Source organism: Salvia miltiorrhiza, chromosome 5, assembly GCF_028751815.1.
Source record: "Salvia miltiorrhiza cultivar Shanhuang (shh) chromosome 5, IMPLAD_Smil_shh, whole genome shotgun sequence".
NCBI lineage: Eukaryota > Viridiplantae > Streptophyta > Magnoliopsida > Lamiales > Lamiaceae > Salvia > Salvia miltiorrhiza.
Window position 1 is genome coordinate 27262746 of NC_080391.1, and position 22017 is coordinate 27284762.

The window sequence follows — 22017 nt, forward strand, 5'->3', positions numbered from 1 at the left end:
AGTTCGCCATTTGATCATCAAGTAATTTTAATTGTACTTTTGGGTCTTGTAGATCGATGAATGGCTTGATTATGCATCAATCTTTGCTTCTAGATCTGAGTTTAAGGAAGCATGCAGCTTTGGTGATGAGTATCTACTGCTGAATACATTTCTCGCTCGCTATAGCTTATCAATTGCAGATGTTGCAGTCTCGACTAGTCTTGCTGGTAAAAGTTCATGCATTTCTGTTATTGAATTTCTTTATATTGATGATTCTTGTTTTGGTCTTTGAAATTTTGTTCTTACAAACATTTCCTGAAAGTGATTGCACATGTTACGGTATGTGAACACAAATTATTATACACTAATTATAATTATGAGTGATTATAATTAGTTTCATGAATCTCTTTATTTTATGGTCTATTTATTTTATATTTTAGATTAGTTTTATGGTTTATTGGTTCAATGTTTTGTTCCGATTTCGATATCCAACAGTTATACTATTCAATAGATATGTATCTGTTCTTAACATATTTTCAATCTATCACATTAGCTAACATATTTTCCTTGGTAAATTTTCTGGTGCCATGTTGTTGCATCTTGGACATGGGATGCCCAAGATGAAATCTGTGGAATTTGTTGGATGATTTTTGATGGCTGTTGCCCTGATTATAAACTCCCAGGAGATGATTGTCCCTTAAGTAAGTTACATATTTATTTTCTTTTTTGAGTATTCGCAACGTGAGATTGACGAGGTTCGTGAGGATTGGGTCTCTTGTGTGATCAATGAGGTTTGTCAAATTCATAAAGTTTATATCTAACTATTATAATGTCCAAATAATGCATATAACTCTTCAAACTACTTTGCTTTGTAGATTGACTTGTGAAAGGCAATATTGGTTCATGAAGAGATTCGTCGGTTTTGGATATGAGGTTCCAACGGTTGCTACTTCAAATTACTTTACTTTTTTAGTTTGTATTAGCTTAGAGTGGATTCAAACACTGACCCAAACCTGTAGTATATTTTATTATAATATGGATGTAAGATTCTTAATGTTGGATGATTAATGTATGGATGTGTTTTTGAGAATTTAAATTATGTGTTGAAATGTTATATTATACAATTTATTGTATTTAAAATTTAAAATAGGGAATTCAAAAAAAAAATGAAATTCGAAAATAATAGATGACGGTGAAAAACTGCCATCTAAAACATAAAAAACGTCATCTATTTACAACTTAGATGACGCTTATTGTCATCTATTGTATGGATACATGACAGTTAAAAAGCGTCATGTATAGTAGTTATAGATGACAGTGATAAAGCGTCATCTATCAAAACATGAAGTGTCATATATTTATCATATATATAACACTTTTGTCATTTACACGCTCATAGATGACGCTTCTTAAGTGTCATCTATACTATAAAAGCGTCATGTATGAGTATATAGACGACGCTTCTTAAGCGTCATCTTATCGAGAAGCATAGATGACATGTCTATTCTTGACACTTGTGGATGCGCATAGATGACGCTTTTTAAGCGTCATCTATGAGCGTTTTTCTAGTAGTGTATGTATTGTTTGGTCATGGGACTTAAGCCATCGACTCAAACTATGATTATGTTTGTCAAGGGGCTCCGACCTCTTGGCGTATGTTTGTAAGTATGATAACGTGATTTGATTATATATGTGATGTATATGGATATTTTGTTATGTTCCTCACTGAATATATTGTTCAATATGCTCACCCATTATCTTTTCAGTTTTGCAATTCCGGAGTCGAGGTGGTCATGGAAGTCGAGAATGACTAGAGATTTAGTATTTTCTATGGAAATTTAATTTGAACTTGTTACTTTTCAATTTAGCTTTTTTATTTCATGTTACTACTTTAGTTTTGGCAAGTTGATTTTAAATTAGTTTAAATTTTGATAATCAAGAAATTTAATTTTAACTATTAGTTCTTCAAGATTTTGATTTGAAAAGTTTATGAAAATTTGGGGCGTTACATACTTTATGTTTTCTTTTCTTGTCTTTATTGTGACTGTCAGGGGCGGATCCAGGAATTATCTTTAGAGGGACTGAATTTGTTGAAGCATGACGTCTAAAATTATTTGCATGGCTCACCCGGGACAATTTTCTTTTAGCATTCCAATCAGTTCATTTTTATGTCCAAGTATAACTTTAATGGACATAGGATTAGAACTCAGTTACTTACTATATAATAAATAGTTGTTCACATTCCATTAATTCAACAAAAAGTACATTAAAAGCATATAAAAACCTACCTCTATGCATTTTAAAAAAAATATTTCATCTTCTGAAAAATAAACTAATTTTCATTATTAATAATTGATAATTTTACTTTAACTTGAAGATTGATTCAAATTCAACATTGAAACTTCAATATCATCAAACTAAATTCAATAAAAATAAACTCAATTTTTATATTAATTCTATTTTTTTTTTATAAATAACACAAGTAAATAAAGAAATTTAAAGATCGCACTACGATAGACTCGAACCCAGGACATCAGGCTTTGGGTACTAACTCCTGGTTTTTGAACTACATACATTCGTCCCCTGCTAATTTTTGCTTAAGAACTTGCGTATTGACTCACCTTAATTCTATATGTTAGAGAAGTTTTATATATATATATATATATATATATATATATATATATATATATATATTATTTTTTTAGGTTGGGCTGATCTATATGGATATTAAGAAATATATATAGGAAAAAATATTGGGCTTACACTGGGCTAGATCCCAATGTAGCCTACGTCCACCCATGGTGACTGTCTTTAACTCAACTATCTTCAAACCTTCAAGACATCTGCAAAGAAAAATTGATTGTTTTTACAATCTGTACTTCCCAATCTTGCTCTATTTGCTAAATCCTTCAACAAGCTGACTTCATGTATTACAAACTACACTAGCCTTTCATGTCTCACGCATGTATGCCATCACCACCACCACAGTCGAGGACCTCCATCACTAGTCCTCCGCATACATCAACAACAACAATAAGCACCAAACAAATAGCAACAGTAACGCCACCGCTGGTATCATATCATCCAAAGAGCTGCTGCCTCAACTCCAGTTTTCTCCAAACACCCTCACACGACTCGCTTTTCCATTCCTTCGTCACTACCTTATCAACCCCCTTCGGTCTTCTCCATCCCTTCGCTGCCCTCACACATTAAGCAAGCGTACACACACACGTTGTATCTGGATTTGGATAGCGAGATAGAGAAAGGGTGGTCTGCTTTTGCAACTTGCGAGAGAAAATTAAGGTTCAAGGTTGTGGGCAACTGCTTGTCTCTCTTTTTTATCTTCTTTTTTTCTTTTTCTTTTTTAATTTTTTATTTCGTTAAATTTGGATATTTTGGTTACACGAATAATCAAATCGGTTAACTAAATCACATTTTGGTTATAGTATTACTGTATCTAAACTATATTAAAAAACAACTTTCAATTGAAAATCAATTTCAAATCAATTTTAAAATTGAGTGGCAATTTTGTAGTTATAATAAAATTGAAGGTTTGTTTATAAATTACATTTTTTTCTTTTTATTTCCTTTTTCTCTATCATTTCTTTTGGTTTTATTTCTTTCTAAAATTATGAAATTCGACGAATTATAAAATATTTAATATGCATTTCAAATTAAAGATCATAGGAATAGCTTTAATTTGATATATTTTATATAAAGATTAAGTACCAGATTCCCCCTATCGATGGCGTCCCTATCGCGTTTAGCCCCCTAAAGTCAGGGGGGAGAGCTGCCCACTACCTCAACGTGGCAAAATCGCACCAATTTTCCCCCACTTTTTAACGAATGTTAACGCCATTAGAAAAAAATCATTTTTTTTTAATTCAGAGTTAGGGATATGGGCGGTGGTGGCAGCCTTGTGGCTGCTACTTGCCGGGAAATTTAGGGCGACAATGGTGGTCATGTATGCCGAAATTGAGCAGAGGAGAGGGAGATGCATCGGCGGTGGCCTTGATGCCGCCGTCTGACTCAGGTAAGAGGGTGGACAGAGGCGGCATCGTGTGTGGCGCAGCGGTCGCCGGAAAATAAGGAGAAAGAGTGGTATGATTTGAGGATCTAGGGTTTTATAGAGAAAAAAAATGGAGATTAGGGGTTTGTTAGTCGGTCAAAAGAGAGGGGGGAGGCACTGCTGTCAGTGGAAGAAGAAGGCAGCGGCGCTGCTGTTGTCTTCGACGAACGGCGTCGAAAAAGAGAGAAAGATGCAGGGACTGTTCCAAGCAAGAGGCCGAGAGATGGAGATCGATTCGTGGCTTTGGCCGTTCGGACGGACAAAGAAGAAGGCGACTGAGGGAAGAGAAGGGGTTGGGGACGGAGGCAGTCGCACCGACGGCGCCGCCGTCGAGACGACGGCAGCAGCAGAAACAATGGACGAAGGGGAGAGAGAGAGAGATATAGAGAGCTGGGGGGCCACCTGAATTTAATTTTAAAAAAATGATTTTTTCTAACAGTGTTAATGTCCGTTAAAAGACGAGGGGGGAGGGGGAGGAATTGGTGCATTTTTGCCACGTTGAGGTAGTGGGCAGCTCTCCCCCCTAACTTTAGGGGGCTAAACGCGATAGAGACGTCATCGATAGAGGGGAATTTGATACTTAACCTTTTATATAAATATTTGATTTAAAATATAAAAATTAATATTTATTTAAAGATTAACATTTTAAAACATTCTCTTTCATCTCTCATCTTTTTTTGAATAAATCTATTTTTCTTTTTCTTTTTTCTATTTTTAATTTTAATTTTAATTTTATTTTCATTTTTTTAACTTATACTCCCTCCGTCCACCAAAAGTAGGGCTATAAACGAGTCAAACTACTCGTGAGCTTTTCGACGTTCGATTCGATAAAAGCTCGATCGATAATTTAATGAGCAACTCGTTTAGCTAAACGAGTCAAACTTGAGCATGACGATACTCGACTCGTTAGCTCGAGAGCAAGCTCGTTAAGTGATTTATCTTAAAAATATAAGATTATTAATTGAATGTCTTACATTATATACTATAATTAGTAATATTTGAATTAAGTATCTAATTAACATCATTTATTTACAAAAAAATAGTAAATATATTACATTGTTGTGAATAAAATAACTTACATATTTGAAAAATAACTTATGTATTAGAAAAATAACTAAAATTTTAAATAGAAATTTAAATTTAAAAAGCTCGATTAGGCTTGGCACTGTATTCGACTCGATTAAAGCTCGATTGATAATTAAACGAGCATCTCGATTAGCTAACCGAGTCAATCTTGAGCAATACACTATTCGACTCGATTACACCCCTAACCAAAAGTATAGCACTTTTGGTGGACACATGTTTTAGTAAAATTGATGGTGATTTTTATGTAGTGGAGAAAGGGAGTATCTTTTTTGTCTTTTCATAATATCAATTTTTATTATTGTGATTTTTTTAATATTCAACATAAATATATTTAATTAAAATTAATTTTTAATTATATTTATAAATATGATAATTAAGTTTATATGAATTTTATATAAATATAAAATATAAAAATATTTTCCATACATAATACGGGGTGTAAATGCAGTTAGATATAAAAATTAGGATGAATTCGAATATGATAAACCGATTTTCAAATTGGATTAACTCGGGCTCGATCCAATTACCAGTTCTACCTTCGCTCACTGAGTTAGGGGTCATAGTAAATAAGTCCACTTAATTATCTATGGGCTGATTTATAAAAAAAAATGATCTATGGGCTGATTTATCAAAAAAAATTATCTATGGGCTGACTATTATATTACCAAATAGAGTCCCCGAAATCAAGATTTACTGTACAAATTAAATATTTGCCCAGCAATATGCAAGAGTTATCTTAAAAGTACATTTTATATTCTCTCACTAAAACAAATAACACTTTATAATGCTTTTCTTTTATTACTCCATCCGTCCCACGAAATATGACCCAGTTTTCTTTTTGAGTTGTCTCACGAAGCTTGATCTGTTTTTAAAAATGGCAAAAAATTTACCCTTCATTCACATTTTCACTTTTTCACCTATCATATTTAATACATAAAATATTAATGGTTAATTGCCCCTAAATACACCACCTTTCCTTGAATTCTACAATTGCACATCACCTTTAAAATTCATCCCTAAATACATCACCTTTCATTGAATTCTACAATTGCACACCACCTTTAAATCTGCCCCAAAATACATCACCTTTATATTTTTTCTGTTTTTGCACATGACTAAAAAATCCTCAAGAAATAAATTAAAGTGTTAATTTATAAATTAACGTGGACAATAATTGCATATTCCCACACTAAGTATACTATGTATGCTTATCCCATATTTAATATTTCAGGTAAATGACATTGAAGGCGCGTGGAGAGTCGAATGGGCGCGTCGAACCTCTTTAAAAAAAATAATAAAAAAAATGTTTCTTTCAAACTCATTATATTATTCATGTGGTACTTTTGATTATTGTAACTAAATTCCAAATTATATCGAATTCGTGTGAAATTTATTAAAATAAAAGTTTCATTTTATTTTCTTAATGTCATGACTTGTTTTTTTTTTTTTTAATTCAAGTTCTTTCTAAAAATTTATTAGAGAATTTATTTCTTTACGAAAATACTTATTTATATATATATATATGATTTTAAACTTTATAAAGAATTTTATTTTATTATATTTCCGCTGCTAAATGTAGTGGGCACCCCGGGCTACCCACCGAGGAAGCAGAAACGTAGAAAGTTTGCACCGGAGAGGAACCAAGTAGTGAATGATGAAGTCACGAAGCTCCTCAAGAATGGACTTATCCGGGAGGTCCACTATCCTGAGTGGCTCGCAAACGTGGTAGTAGTCAAGAAAAAGAATAACAAGTGGCGGGTATGCATTGACTTCACTGACCTCAACAAGGCATGCCCGAAAGACTCGTTCCCACTGCCACACATCGACATGCTAGTGGATGCGACAGCAGGCCATGAATTGATGAGTTTCATGGACGCATATTCGGGCTACCATCAGATACGGATGCACCCTGATGACGAGGAGAAGACGGCCTTCATGACCAACGTAGCTCTATATTGCTACAAGTATATGCCATTCGGGTTGAAGAACGCGGGAGCAACTTATCAGCGCCTGGTCAACCGGATGTTTGCAAGTTTGTTGGGGCAAACAATGGAAGTCTACATCGACGACATGTTGGTCAAGTCCATCCACGCGAAGGACCACATTGATCACTTGAGGGAGACGTTTGAAATTCTTAGAAAATACAATATGAAGTTAAATCCTACTAAATGCTCTTTTGGTGTCAATGCAGGGAAATTCTTAGGTTACATGGTTACTCAGCGGGGAATAGAGGCAAACCCGGCTCAGATTGAGTCAATCCAGGGAATCCCTTCCCCCACTTGCGTAAAGGACGTTCAGAAATTGACAGGAAGGATAGCCGCGTTAAGCCGCTTTATCTCAAGATCATCCGAAAAATGCCACCTCTTCTTCAACACCTTGAGGAAGTCAAGAACGTTTGAGTGGACAGAAGAATGTGAGGAAGCGCTAAAGCAGCTCAAGCGATACTTGACCAGCCCACCTTTACTCGCAAAGCCGAAAGACCACGAGACCTTGTTGGTCTATCTAGCCGTCTCTGATACAGCCGTCAGCGCCGTGCTGGTCAGAGAAGAGGATGGGAAACAATCGCCAATCTACTACGTGAGCAAATCACTACTTGATGCAGAGACCCGATACAGCCAGCTAGAGAAATTGGCCCTCGCATTGGTCCACGCAGCAAGAAAGTTGCGCCCGTACTTCCAGTGTCATCCGATCATAGTTGCCACCACGTATCCCTTAAAGGCCATACTACATAAGTCGGAACTATCCGGTCGATTGACAAAGTGGGCAGTGGAGTTGAGTGAATACGACTGTTTAGCCCTATTTCGTGATGATTTTATGAGTTTTCCTGCTGTGCATTCGAGCTCGTTTCGTACCTTTTTGCTCTATATTTCACGTGCTTGATGATCTTTTTGGATGTACTATTGTCGCGTGCAGGATTCGCGAATTGCCGAGCGTTTTGGTATTGTTTCGAGCATGTTTTGGAGTCAGGCTCACGGCCGCCGCCGCCAGGCGGCCGCGGCCCCACGGCGCAGGCCGTGCAACCTTGGGAGCAATCTGCGAAGACGGACCACGGCGCCGCCGTGTCACGGCGGCCGCCGTCCACGGCGCCGCCATCTCACGGCGGCCGCCGTCCAGACGCCGGCCGCGGCCCCACGGCGCGGGCTGTACAATTTTTGGAGGAAACCGCGAAGGGGCATCACGGCGGCGCCGTCCCACGGCGGCCGCCGTCCACGGCGCCGCCGTCTCACGGCGGCCGCCGCCCCTGTGCAGATCTGGCAGTTACGGAAATTGCTATAAAATCCGATTTTGAGGGTTTTATTTCATACTTCCGACTCCAGCAGCCTCCACCTGCAATTTTATGCTTTTTCCCATAGTTTAGATAGATAGAAACATTCTAGATACTTGTGGATTCCGCTAGATCGTTGATTTCATTGGATCGATTGTAAGTTCTTCATTTTGATTAGTTAATCTTTACAAGCTTTCTCGTTATTGCATTGCTTAGATAATCGTTGTTCCATGTTCAATTGATGAATCGTTGTTCTTTAATCTCGCCTAGATAATCGTTGTTTATGATTGATTGATTTATCTAATGCTTTCTAGATTGCTAGTTAAAACCCTAGGTTTCTTAGTTTCCTGCGTTCTTAATCTGCTTCCTTCTCATTCCGCCTAGATAGATTTATATGCTTTCTGTTGATTCTGCATTAGATAATTACAAGCTTATTTAATTACGCGCTAGTTAATCGGAGAAAGTGCCAGACCCAATTACCCGATTAGAGTGTTTAGATTTCTTTTAAGTTTCTTGTGAGCAATACAGTTAGAGCCCTGCTAAGTCTTCCTTGTGAGACGACTTGAGTCACCTTACCACCCTAGGACGACCTCGTATAAATTCGAGTCCATCCGTTAGGTGTTTTTGGATGAGTCAAATTTTGGCGCCGTTGCCGGGGAAGGCTTTAGGCATTTGATTGTGTTGCATTGTTTTCCGTGTTTATTTTTGTTTATTTCTTTTGACTCGGTTATTTTCTCCCTCCGGTGCGTTTGATTTGTTTGTTCGTGTTGTGAATGCAAGGACGTAGAAGCTTGAAGAGAAAGCTTGCACCTTACTACGACAACATTCATCGACCTCGGGAGGTTCTTTCAAGCCTGGAGAAGGAGTCCGAGTCCAGTTCGAGAAGTTTTGTGGAATCACAGTTTCAAGAGAAAAAACTGTGAAGAGAGAATTGCTTCCGATCCCATCCTGGAAGCCGTGGAGGAGACGCCTTCAGTGCATTCTGAAGAAGAAAAAGAAGAAGCTCGGCCTAATCCTGACCAAGAAGCAATGGCGGAGCAGAATGTCCAGTACATGGGAGATTTTTCCAGGCCAGTTATTGGGACCACTAGCACTTCTGCGATAGTGCTTCCCACGGCGGTCCGGAATTATAATCTGAAGCCCAATGATTCAAACCTGTTGCCGCTCTTTTATGGGATGCCCAGTGAGGACGCCTTGCAGTTCATCCGTGATTTTTGCACCCAAGTGCAGACCTTCCCACTGCTGGAACTCACCGAGGATCAGTTGAGACTCAAGTGCTTACCCTACGCACTCAAAGACCGGGCGAGAACGTGGTTGCTGTCCCTACCGCCGAACTCCATCACTACATGGGGAGAGGCGTGTGAGAAGTTCATGCTCAAGTACTACCCTAATCACAAGACTCAAGAGATTAGGAGCCAAATAATGAACTTCATGCAAGGAGCTGACGAGCCTCTCCACGAGGCTTGGGAGAGATTCCAAGAGCTCCTCCGCCAGTGCCCACAGCACCAGTTATCACCTGTCATGTTGATGCAGTTCTTCTATGACGGATTGATTCAGACGGCACAGTTTATGGTGGACAGTACAGCAGGGGGCAACATTGCCCGGAAGACAGCTGATGAGCTCAAGGAGATTTTCAACACACTTGCAGCGAGTTCTCAACAGAAATCAGCTAGAGGAAGGAGGGTTGAAGCCAATGCAGTAGCTCCCAACAATGAGCTTCAGAAGCAAGTAGCAGAATTGATGAGGCAAGTTCAGCACCTCAAGATGAACCAGGCAGAAGCCCCACCAGTTCACGCGCCACCAACAGAAGGATGTGGAATTTGTGGCGATTTTGGTCATGGAACCAACGCGTGCCATCGCATGGGGGGATTCACACCTGAAGGAGAAGCAGAGGTCTTTGCTGCTCAGAGCTATCCGGGGAGGCCTCAATTTGAACAGAGGCTTATCTTTAATCAAGGGCAACAAAGCTCCAATTCGGGTTGGAGAGCTCAGCAGCAGAACTACACTCAAGCTTATCAGCAGCAGCAGCCCCCGCAGTATCAGCAGTATCAACAGTTCCCTATGCAACAAGGGAATTTTCAGCAGCAGCAGCAATACCAGAATGCCTCCCAACAGTGTCAGAAGCAAGCTCAACCGCAGAAGCCGTCTCTCGAGGACACCATGCAGTCCTTCATGGAGATGACCAAACAGAACATGGAGTCTCAGAGTGCTACCATCAAGCGCCTCGAGACTACAGTTGGGCAACTTACAGGAGCCCTAAATCAGCTGCAGCAAGAACAGCCATCTGGGAAGTTCCTAAACCAGGACAAACAGCCGCGTCAAGCTCATGCCGTGGCGGTAATCAAGGAAACTACCCCAATAACCACGGGGAAATGGAGAAGCAGAACCGTGCAAGCAATCAAGGCAACCAAATGCCCTAGTGAGCTACTGCCACCTGTCACTGTTGCACCAGACCAACCACCACCCAAGCAAGGAGATCCAGGTAGCTTTATCGTTGATATTAGCTTAGGAGGGGTTGAAAAGGTCTTGGGAATGCTTGATTTGGGCGCGGCAGTCAATTTGATGCCGCTTGATATTTTTGAGAGGTTGGGAAATAAAGAGCTGAAATGCACGAACATTAAGATAGAACTAGCTGACGGCTCCATTAGCAGCCCACGAGGCCTTGTCGAGGATGTTGAGGTAGTCGTGAGGGGGATTAGTGTTTTAGCTGACTTTGTTGTACTTGATGTGGGAAAAGGGATTAGAGGCGAGAATGGGCATCTCGTGCTACTTGGCCGACCCTTTATGGCTACCACCCATACTCGCATCGATGTGGGTACGGGAACTGTAAGTATGGTAGGGGTAGGTAGAGCGGTAACATTCTCAGTTTTTGATAAAAAACCTACTACCCCCACTTCCTTAATTCAAATCTGCTCTTATGTTGAAACATTTGATGCTTTGGATGAGGATTGTATTGTGCAGGAATTCCTTAATAAGTTTCAGGAGGAGGACGAGATTGTGGAGGAATTCCTTGCTACCTTGCAGGATGAAGCTGACATTGAGCAGGAATCTCTGGATAAGCTGCACGGGGAAGGTGATATTGAGCAAGGTTTTCTGTGTGCCTTGCTCCTAGAAGAGAAGCTTGATGAGGTTGGGTCATTCAATCTCGTGGGATGTGTGGATAGAGGGCCATCCCAGGATACGAGCATGGAGGACTCATTTGGAGGACCCGCAGCTGCAATTCAAGAAGATGTGTTTACAAGGGCGCTAAGGCAGCTGGATCTTCAATCGGATTTTGGTTAAAGGGTTCTCTTAGTCGGGCTGGCGACTTAAAAACTAGCGCTGCATGGGAGGCAACCCATGTTTTCTTGCTTTTTCTTGTTTCGTTTTTCTTTCGTTTTGTTTGTGTTGTGTTTTGTTGCTTCTGCTGTTTGGTGCAGGTTGTTGCGTTGGAGACTGCTTGTTCTTTGGATAAGAGAGAGGCAGACATCGTGGGACACTACAGACTCACCACTGGATCGGTATTTAGGGAAGTTTCCTCTTTCACCTCTCTTTTTGTTTGCACTGAGGACAGTGCCAGATTTTAAGTGGGGGGGGTGTTTGTTGGTTTTTGTAAATCCTGTGGGTGTTTTCTTGTTGTATTCCTGGGCTTTCTTGTGTTGGGGCGAATGGTCCCCTTATCTTGTCTTCTTGCTTGTTTTTAAGTGCATCGCATGTTGATAGTGATTCATTGGCGATTCTGGATTGTGTTTGTGTTGTTTGTTGTCCTTGTCTGTCATGATTGATTTGTTCCCAACATGGTGTAATTAGCTTAAGGTTTTGATGCAACACCCTGCTGAGCAACTCTTGACGTGATTTGTCCGGTAGATGCTAGGGGGAGTGTTTTCAGTGCAATTTTCTAATATCTTTCTCTGTGCTGAATTGTTTGGTTGGTTGTTGAGTTCTGATAGCTCTGGGTCTCTGCTCCTCTAATGGTTTCATTATGAGCATGGGAAACCACATGAGAATATTTTGGATCACCTCCAAAAGTTCAATCTCGTGAATTTTGGCCCATCTATTAAGAGCGAAAATAACTTGACCCAAAAAAAAAAAAAAAAAAAAAAAAAAAAAGAGAAGTGAAATGTGAAAAATGAACGAATATGAAAAAGGAATGAGTTATGATTGTAAAGGAAATTGCATTAGGAAATTCACCCCTAGCGGAGAATCGGGTCTGATCGGATTGAGTTGTATCACCTTGTTGTTGCATTTTTAAACCTTAACTTTGAACATCTGATTGGGGACATTGATTTCTTGAAGGACTTGGATTGGTTTGTGTTTGCTTGGTGAGGAGAATCGCTTGTGGATTTTTTGTCAATGTTGTGATTGTTGCTTGAGGACAAGCAAGGATTTAAGTGTGGGGGGGTTGTTTAGCCCTATTTCGTGATGATTTTATGAGTTTTCCTGCTGTGCATTCGAGCTCGTTTCGTACCTTTTTGCTCTATATTTCACGTGCTTGATGATCTTTTTGGATGTACTATTGTCGCGTGCAGGATTCGCGAATTGCCGAGCGTTTTGGTATTGTTTCGAGCATGTTTTGGAGTCAGGCTCACGGCCGCCGCCGCCAGGCGGCCGCGGCCCCACGGCGCAGGCCGTGCAACCTTGGGAGCAATCTGCGAAGACGGACCACGGCGCCGCCGTGTCACGGCGGCCGCCGTCCACGGCGCCGCCATCTCACGGCGGCCGCCGTCCAGACGCCGGCCGCGGCCCCACGGCGCGGGCTGTACAATTTTTGGAGGAAACCGCGAAGGGGCATCACGGCGGCGCCGTCCCACGGCGGCCGCCGTCCACGGCGCCGCCGTCTCACGGCGGCCGCCGCCCCTGTGCAGATCTGGCAGTTACGGAAATTGCTATAAAATCCGATTTTGAGGGTTTTATTTCATACTTCCGACTCCAGCAGCCTCCACCTGCAATTTTATGCTTTTTCCCATAGTTTAGATAGATAGAAACATTCTAGATACTTGTGGATTCCGCTAGATCGTTGATTTCATTGGATCGATTGTAAGTTCTTCATTTTGATTAGTTAATCTTTACAAGCTTTCTCGTTATTGCATTGCTTAGATAATCGTTGTTCCATGTTCAATTGATGAATCGTTGTTCTTTAATCTCGCCTAGATAATCGTTGTTTATGATTGATTGATTTATCTAATGCTTTCTAGATTGCTAGTTAAAACCCTAGGTTTCTTAGTTTCCTGCGTTCTTAATCTGCTTCCTTCTCATTCCGCCTAGATAGATTTATATGCTTTCTGTTGATTCTGCATTAGATAATTACAAGCTTATTTAATTACGCGCTAGTTAATCGGAGAAAGTGCCAGACCCAATTACCCGATTAGAGTGTTTAGATTTCTTTTAAGTTTCTTGTGAGCAATACAGTTAGAGCCCTGCTAAGTCTTCCTTGTGAGACGACTTGAGTCACCTTACCACCCTAGGACGACCTCGTATAAATTCGAGTCCATCCGTTAGGTGTTTTTGGATGAGTCAACGACATCACATACAAACCACGGACCGCACTTAAATCTCAGGTATTAGCCGATTTTGTTGTTGACTTTGCACCTAACCTTACCATACAGGCCGACAAAGAGTTATGCTGTCTGACGGAAGAACCCGACCAAACTGGAACTTGGAAACTGTGCGTTGATGGATCCAGCAACGTACGAGGGAGTGGACTTGGAGTCGTCCTCTCATCACCACGAGGAGACAACATTGAGCGGTCAATCCGATGTGATTTCAAAACAACCAACAATGAGGCCGAATATGAAGCCATGATAGCTGGACTTGGACTAGCTAAAGAAATTGGGGTAAAACGCATTAACGTATTTAGTGATTCTCAACTTGTAGTTAATCAGATGCAGGGTACATTTCAAGCCAAAGATACGAAAATGACGGCTTACCTGGGCAAGACGAAAGAACTCCAATCGTGCTTTGAAGAGTTCACCATCAATCAAGTGCCGAGGGGGGAAAACGGCCATGCTGATGCTTTGGCCAACCTAGGGTCAGCAATTCAGACTGCACAACCTAAAACCATAACAATCACTTGCCTTCAATATCCAGCAATACAAAGAGATGAGGCCGAGGAACGCGTGACTGCAGTATCAGTCGGACAAACATGGATCACCCCCATAATGGAACATCTCGAGAGAGATATACTCCCGAAGGACAGAAATGAAGCACGTCGGCTTAAAGCTCAAGCAGCACGATTCTGCATCATCCGAGGTAAACTGTATAAACGTTCATTTACCGGTCCATACTTGAAATGCATTAACCCTGCAGAAGCAAGATACGTCTTGTCCGAGTTACACGAAGGTGAATGTGGCAATCACTCAGGAGGAAGAAGCCTCGCACACCGCGCATTAACCAGCGGTTACTATTGGCCCACCATGAAAACTGACGCAGCTGATTATGCTAGAAAGTGCGACAAATGTCAACGATTCGCCCAAATATCACACATGCCCCCGGAGCCCCTGACTGCTATCACTTCACCATGGCCATTCATGAAATGGGGGATGGATATTGTAGGCAAACTGCCCACCGCACCCGGGCAGAAGGCTTATATGTTGGCAGTAACAGATTATTTTAGCAAGTGGATAGAAGCAGAGTCTTTCCACCAAGTGCGCGACAAAGAAGTCAAGGGGTTCATATGGAAGAGCGTTATCTGCCGGTATGGGGTACCCAAAGAGATTGTCACGGATAACGGATCACAATTCATCAGCGCGGACTTTCAGGACTTTTGTAAGTTCTGGAATATAAAGCTGAGCTTCTCAACACCAAGATATCCTCAGGCAAACGGACAAGCGGAGTCTTCCAACAAAACCATCATGAACACCCTGAAGAAACGGCTAGAGAAGGCCAAAGGCAAATGGGCAGATGAGCTACCAGGCGTATTATGGTCCTACCGAACAACTACAAGAACATCGACAGGGGAAACACCGTTTTCCCTTGCCTATGGGATGGAGGCAGTAATCCCAACAGAAAGCGAAGTACCCACCGCCAGATATGAGCTCACGACAGACAACGAGAATCAAGAAACTATGTGCCACGAGTTAGATCTCCTCGACGAGAAACGGAACACAGCCAATATTCGATTAGCATCGTATCAACACAGCATCGCCAGACACTACAATAAGCATATCCGTACCCGCACGTTCAAGCCGGGTGACTGGGTGTTACGAAAGGTGTTCCAGAACACCAAGGAAATAGGTGCGGGCAAATTAGCCCCAAATTGGGAAGGACCATATCTGATCACCAAAGTGGTTGGACATGGAGCATACAAGTTGCAATCGACAGACGGACGTGACATCAACAACAGTTGGAACGCCATCCATCTCAAACAGTATCACGCTTGATCCCTACACTTCTACTTTATTTCAAAAGGTCTTCCGAGACCAACTCAACTTACTACACGATTACTGACCTTTGCATGCAGGTCAGAACTACATTCGGGCTTGATCCCTTAAATGGGTATGTAGGCAGCTCTAAGGAGCGCAGCCCCCCCACCCCCTCCTCACCCGGGGGGAAAAATTTTCATGAACAAGACGAACGCCCGTCTCACCCCGAATATCCTTAATTTAGCCTTAAGTTTAAATAACTAAAGTCTAAATGGGGGGACCAAATTTTCATGAACAAGACGCAAGCCCGTCTCAACCCGAACGTCCCGAACTTAGCCTTAAGTTTAAATAACTAAGTCTAAATGGGGGGAAAATAAAATGCTCATGCTCAAAGGCGCACACCCGTCTTACCCCGAACGTCCCAAATTCAGCCTTAAGTTTAAATAACTAAGTCTAAATGGGGGAGAAAAATTTTCAGGTCAAAGGCGCACACCCGTCTTACCCTGAACGTCCCGAATTTAGCCTTAAGTTTAAATAACTAAGTCTAAATGGGGTGAAAAATTTTCAGGTCAAAGGCGCACACCCGTCTTACCCTGAACGTCCCGAATTTAGCCTTAAGTTTAAACAACTAAAGTCTAAATCGGGGGACAAAATTTTCATTAACAAGACGAACGCCCGTCCCAACCCGAACGTCCCTAATTTAGCCTTAAGTTTAAATAACTAAGTCTAAATGGGGGAGAAAAATTTTCATGAACAAGACGAACGCCCGTCTCACCCCGAATATCCTTAATATTAGCCTTAAGTTCAAACAACTAAAGTCTAAATGGGGGAGAAAATTATCACATAAAAGGCGCAAGCCCGTCTCGCCCCGAACACCCTGAATTTAGCCTTAAGTTCATCAACTAAGTCTAAATGGGGGGGAAAAATTTTCACATACAAGGCGCAAGCCCCGTCTCGCCCCACATATCCTGAATTTAGCCTTAAGTTCAACAACTAAGTCTAAATGGGGGGATAAATTTTCGTGTAAAAGGCGCAAGCCCATTCCAACCCGCATATCCTGAATTTAGCCTTAAGTTCAACAACTAAGTCTAAATGGGGGGATAAATTTTCGTGTAAAAGGCGCAAGCCCATCTCAACCCGCATATCCTGAATTTAGCCTTAAGTTTAAATAACTAAGTCTAAATGGGGGAGAAAAATTTTCAGGTCAAAGGCGCACACCCGTCTCACCCCGAACATCCTTAATTTAGCCTTAAGTTCAAACAACTGAAGTCTAAATGGGGGAAACATAGGGGAAAAATATTATTATCCGGCTCGGCCCTACCCGACAGTGCTCGATTGCCCAACGCAGCCCTGCTCGGAAAGCGCTCAACTGCGCAGCCCTGAGACTCGTATCACATCTACTTGTCTTGGTTCAACAGTTAAAGTCCGAATAGGTAAAGAAAAATATACAAACACTCGAATATAAAACAGTCATATATAGCCGATCCAAGGGGCAAACCCCCCGGCGATCCGGACACTCCGGAAAAATCATTCTCGTGAATACAAGAAAAAATTTAAGTCCAGCCCAATGGCGTAGGCTTAAACTAGTAAGAATCCAAGGATGCATACACCCTATGCAAAATTAACAAAGTCTGAAGGCACGAATGCCTAAATTACACATAAGATATTAGAGGCACACACGCCCAACCAAAGCAGAGTTAAGGAAACGACAACATCACTCGTCGCCGTCGACGTCGCCTGAAGAGGCCACCCCAGAAAGCTTGTCTTGATACACCTTCCACTGTCGAATGTTCTCAGCATTGTCCCAAGTCTTGTAAGACCCATCCAAGACCTCCTGACTCATATCAGCCCGGGACTTGAGCACAGCCTCATGGCAAGCATCGAGAAGCTCTAGCTCCCGATTTTTCTCCATCTCCGCCAGTTCAGCCTTCAGACGACTGATTTCCTCATCTTTCGAAGCCAATTGAGCCTGAAGAGACGCTTCCAAGGACTCCAGGTCCGCCTGGCCTTGCTTGACCAACTTCTGAGCTTCCACAAGCTCGTTCTCTATCCTAGCCTTAGCAGCACGAACATCCTGTAGTTGCCGTTTGTGCTCAAGCCTAGCCTGCTTCATAAAGATAGCATGCTGATAGTGCTGCAAGAAGATATCAAAATACCGCAAGTTAGTCAATAAAAATAACATGTCAAAGGAAAAATGAAAACAAGAGACAAGTTTTATCACCGCGAAGGCCGAAGAGGCGAACACGTCATAGGCTTCGTCATCCCCATAGTTGTTCAAAACAGCCCGATCCTCTTCAAGTAAGAGCTTTTCGAGCTGACCTGACAGCGCGTTGTACTCGGTATGAGCCGAAGCACCAACAGGTAGAACTACGTGAACAGAACCATCGGATAAGCAACCATCATCAGGTGTGGGAGTCCGTTTCCGTGAGGAGCGACCGGAGAGGACGTCAGATCGCGGTGCATCAGTCACAATAGGCGGCTCTGTTGGCACACCCGAGCTTGATGCCTGCTTCTTCTTCTTCCTCTTCAGTTGTCTCGCCACGAAGGCGTCAGTGTCGACCTCATTCGGATTATAGTGAAACTTCAAATCAGCCATCCAACCGTCTGCATATACTCGTTGCTCCGGGGTCAGTTCAGCCAAATTTTTATAAGCCTGTTTCACCCGCAAAATTTCCAAAGAGCGGAGACCTACCACGACACTAGTTTCTGCAAGAGTTTTAGGGATGAATGTACCTTCCGGAGGAGCAGGAACTTGAGCCCAAATCGACGACTGCCTAATGTTCAAATCGTGAAGAATAACCCTCCAACTCCGATATGGAGGAGGGTACTGAAGAAACCGATTGTTCCGCTCAACCAAATCCAACACTACAGGGATAGTTTTCAAACAACCTGCACACAAAGATAATCAAAGTGTTAGAAAGAATAGCATAAAGAGGAGGATGAGAAGCATAAAAGACTCCACCAATTCTAACACTCACTAGGATTAGACCAAACAGAAGGGACTCTCTTCCCTTCCGGAATACACAAAGCACCGTATTCAACGAAAAAATATTTACTCTTCCAAGCCCTTTCACCATCATCCATGTCCGTAATCAAAGGCTCACAACCTTTATTCCTACATAACTTGTAACGACCTTTGTCCTTTGGAACTTTCAGAAGATCATAAGTGCTCTTTACATCGGCGATGGAGATGTCGAAACCATGTAATTCACTGAATACCTGTAAACTCAATAACAACCGCCAAGAGTTTGGCGTAAGTTGCCCGGGCGAAAGGCAATGATAATGGCAAAAATCAATAACCAAGCGGGGTAGAGGAAGCCGCATTCCCTGTTCGAACGGTGCTTGATACAAACACACCCATCCTGGAGCATAGAAATTTGCTCGCATTTGCCTACCCGGAGCATGAAGAGCGACATGATTTGGAATACTGTAGGACTTCCGAAGGACGTGTAGTTGCCGCGTGTCCTTGAAGAATGACTCGGGATTATCGTTAAAGAGGAACGACATTACTGGCACCGCCCCTGGAATGAGCCCTTCACTGTGAACTCCAAAACCACTACCACCATCGTAACTACCGTGATCACCCTGCCAAACTTCAATCTCTCGATCCAGGATGTCCGCGCTCTCGTCAGCACAATAGTCTATATCATCAGACGGGAGCTGCATCCTACTCGATGAACCAACCGAACCTCCCCGATTACCCAACATAGCACGCAGATATCCTAGAACATGATAAATTCTAAAAGTTCAAGTAAACGTATTACCCCGATCACCCGACGACATAGTTGCAAAAAATAAATAATATGAAGTTCGATAGACCGGTTCGCCCGATCGCAAGCTACCCGCTTAGCTACGTGCGTACTTGAGCAATTTATGTAAAGGATCGGCGCCCATAACAGCACATACGAAGGAATTGCATAAATATTCAAAGGAACGTCATCTACACACTCAGTACTCAACCGTATCAACCCGAAGCACCCACATAAGCTCTAAACTATCATTTTTTACTTAGTAAAAAATTCTACATGCTTCTACAAACATTAAAAACGCATTTAAAAATAGATGGCATAGATCAAACACTACTTCTACAAACGAATAATCAAAGTCATCCAAAGGCACAATACGACAAAAACTACAAGTATTCATGCTTAGAATATTTAAAGAACACTTGAAGAACATTCAAAGAAAGTGGAGAGAAAAAACCAACCTCCAAAGCTCTCCCAAAAAATCTTCTCTCCACTCCTCCTTCCTCCAAAAACTCCAACTTTCAAATGCTCCGTAGGAAATGAGGAGACAAGCTCCCCACTATCCACTATATAGACAAGAAAAAAGACTACGGACGGACTCCAAATAAATTCAAAGCTCAATTAATAAAAATTTAGGATCATGAAGTACAACTGTTCAAACACTTAAGTCACGACATCTACTATATGACTACCTATTTTTCTACATGCTAGCCATGCAACTTTTATAAAGTAAAACTCTAGCTAGACCATCTACCCTACCTCTCACTCTCACACGCGCAGCACACAACGCTAAACTTTCTCTCTCTCTCTCGCTTAAGGATCCTGCCGCCGCCATCAACACCAGCTGCCGCCACTTTCCACCGTCTCCATCTCCACCGCAGCTCCTCCACGGCACCACAGCAGCGGCAGCAATCAGAAGCTACAGCGGAAGCAGCAGCCGAGCGAAAGCGGCAGCAGCCGCCGAGAGCAGCAGCAGCAAGCAAGCTCGGCCGCGCCGCCCCGTCGCATCGCCGCTTCGCTTGCCGCGCCACCACCGTGAAACACCACCCTCCCTCCGTTTCCCAGATTGTAAACTCTCTTTTCGAGCAGCAGTAGCAGCGGCACAGCAGCCACTCTGCCTCACCTCACGCCGCATCTCCGGACTCGCCACCGGAGCTACGCCGGCCACCGGCGTCACCAACACGACCTTCCTGCACCACCTCTCTCGTAAGATCAACCGAGAAAGCCGTGGAACAGCAAGAGAAACGCCAATTAAATCTCTCTGATCTTTTGCTGAAACTTGAGCAGAAGCGCGAGTGGGCCCTCTTTGCCGGTTTATTTCGTCGCCGACCGGCCACGAGGCAGCAAACCGAGAAAGCATAGCCGTTCACCTATCTACGGGCTACCACCACTAACAATCGAAATGCTCAAACACTCTCTACATCTCCCAAACCGATAGCCGCAATATCCTTCGGCGAAACATGGAACAAAATGAAAAGAACCACTCCAGCAATAGGGTGCGACTCCCTCACTATGCGCAAATAAGCATACCACCAGCAAAAACTAATAAGAGACGTATCTTCCGCAAGTAAAAAAGAAAAGAACGAAAGAAATGTAAGTTCCATACAAAATGATGATGCACCAAAAAGAAAGTAAGAGACGTAAGAGATGAAGGCAGCCTATCCACCCGTGGGCATTGAAAACCTGGAACAGTCTGCACTCACGTGTTGCCAACATGATATAAAAGAGAAAAGAGGCGTTAGTCCCGTAAGACCCAACACCCTCCAACTCTCTTTCACTATGGAAGAGCCGTAAGAGCCGTAAGACCCAACACTCTCCAACTCTCTTTCACTATGTAAGAGCCGTAAGAGCCGTAAGACCCAACACCCTCCAACTCTTTTTCACTATGGAAGAGCCGTAAGAGCCGTAAGACCCAACACCCTCCAACTCTCTTTCACTATGGAAGAGCCGTAAGACCCAACACCCTTCAACTCTCTTTCACTATGGGAGAGCCGTAAGAGCCGTAAGCACCGCATTTAAAAAAAAAAAATAAAAAAAAATAAGAGACGTCTCTACAAGATAAATTACACTCCATAGTTGAAAAAATTCCAACTATTGAGTGGGGGACAAACTGTAGTGGGCATTATTCGTAATAGTCCAATTAGTAAAAATTATAAGGCCCAACGGGCTAGCTGGGTAAAACGGTTCATATCACGCTCATAGCACAAGGCCCAAAGCCTAACCTATATTCGGGAGGTACGTGAAACCGCAAGGGAAAACCCTAAACGTGGCAGCTGCTTGGCGATCAAGTTGGACGAGAGTCGCGGGAGGTCGTTTCCTAAGAAGTCGGAACTGCTAGGGTTGCAACGGGTATTCTAGCAAAACCCTAACCCTAGCCGCCTGCCCGTAGGCCCGTAACCTACATATACCAATTCATTAACACAATGAGGGCATCGACAATCACTCATATCCACTCTTGCACTCGTACACGATCTCTCATTCCCGATCTCCTCGCTCTTCCGTTCCGCCTCCACGCTTACAACTTTCTAGGGT

General features: G+C 42.5%; 1 protein-coding gene across 2 annotated transcripts; it reads right to left on the reverse strand.

Annotated features, from left to right (window-relative positions):
- Nucleotides 1–17200: 17200 nt before the first annotated feature.
- Nucleotides 17201–21472, reverse strand: LOC131026250 (uncharacterized). 2 transcript variants are annotated; one of them, XM_057956048.1, is made up of 4 exons: nucleotides 18718–19904; nucleotides 18473–18628; nucleotides 17961–18343; nucleotides 17201–17873 (listed from the first exon to the last, which is right to left on the reverse strand). In XM_057956048.1, the coding sequence occupies exons 1-4, from the start codon at nucleotides 19445–19447 to the stop codon at nucleotides 17454–17456; spliced, it is 1689 nt and encodes a 562-aa protein (XP_057812031.1). In that variant the 5' UTR covers nucleotides 19448–19904; the 3' UTR covers nucleotides 17201–17453. The 2 variants fall into 2 exon arrangements, with proteins under 2 accessions (XP_057812031.1, XP_057812030.1); XM_057956047.1 differs by having other exon boundaries at nucleotides 17961–18628; nucleotides 18718–21472.
- Nucleotides 21473–22017: the final 545 nt, after the last annotated feature.

What these genes read in the sequence shown, in the direction of transcription:
- LOC131026250 (XM_057956047.1), bottom strand. Translation starts at nt 19,447, where the DNA reads ATGTTGGGTAATCGGGGAGGTTCGGTTGGTTCATCGAGTAGGATGCAG. An exon ending in TTCTGTTTGGTCTAATCCTA is followed by an intron (nt 18,629 to 18,717) that starts GTGAGTGTTAGA and finishes CTTTGTGTGCAG; the next exon opens with GTTGTTTGAAAACTATCCCT. An exon ending in TCGCCTCTTCGGCCTTCGCG is followed by an intron (nt 17,874 to 17,960) that starts GTGATAAAACTT and finishes ATCTTCTTGCAG; the next exon opens with CACTATCAGCATGCTATCTT.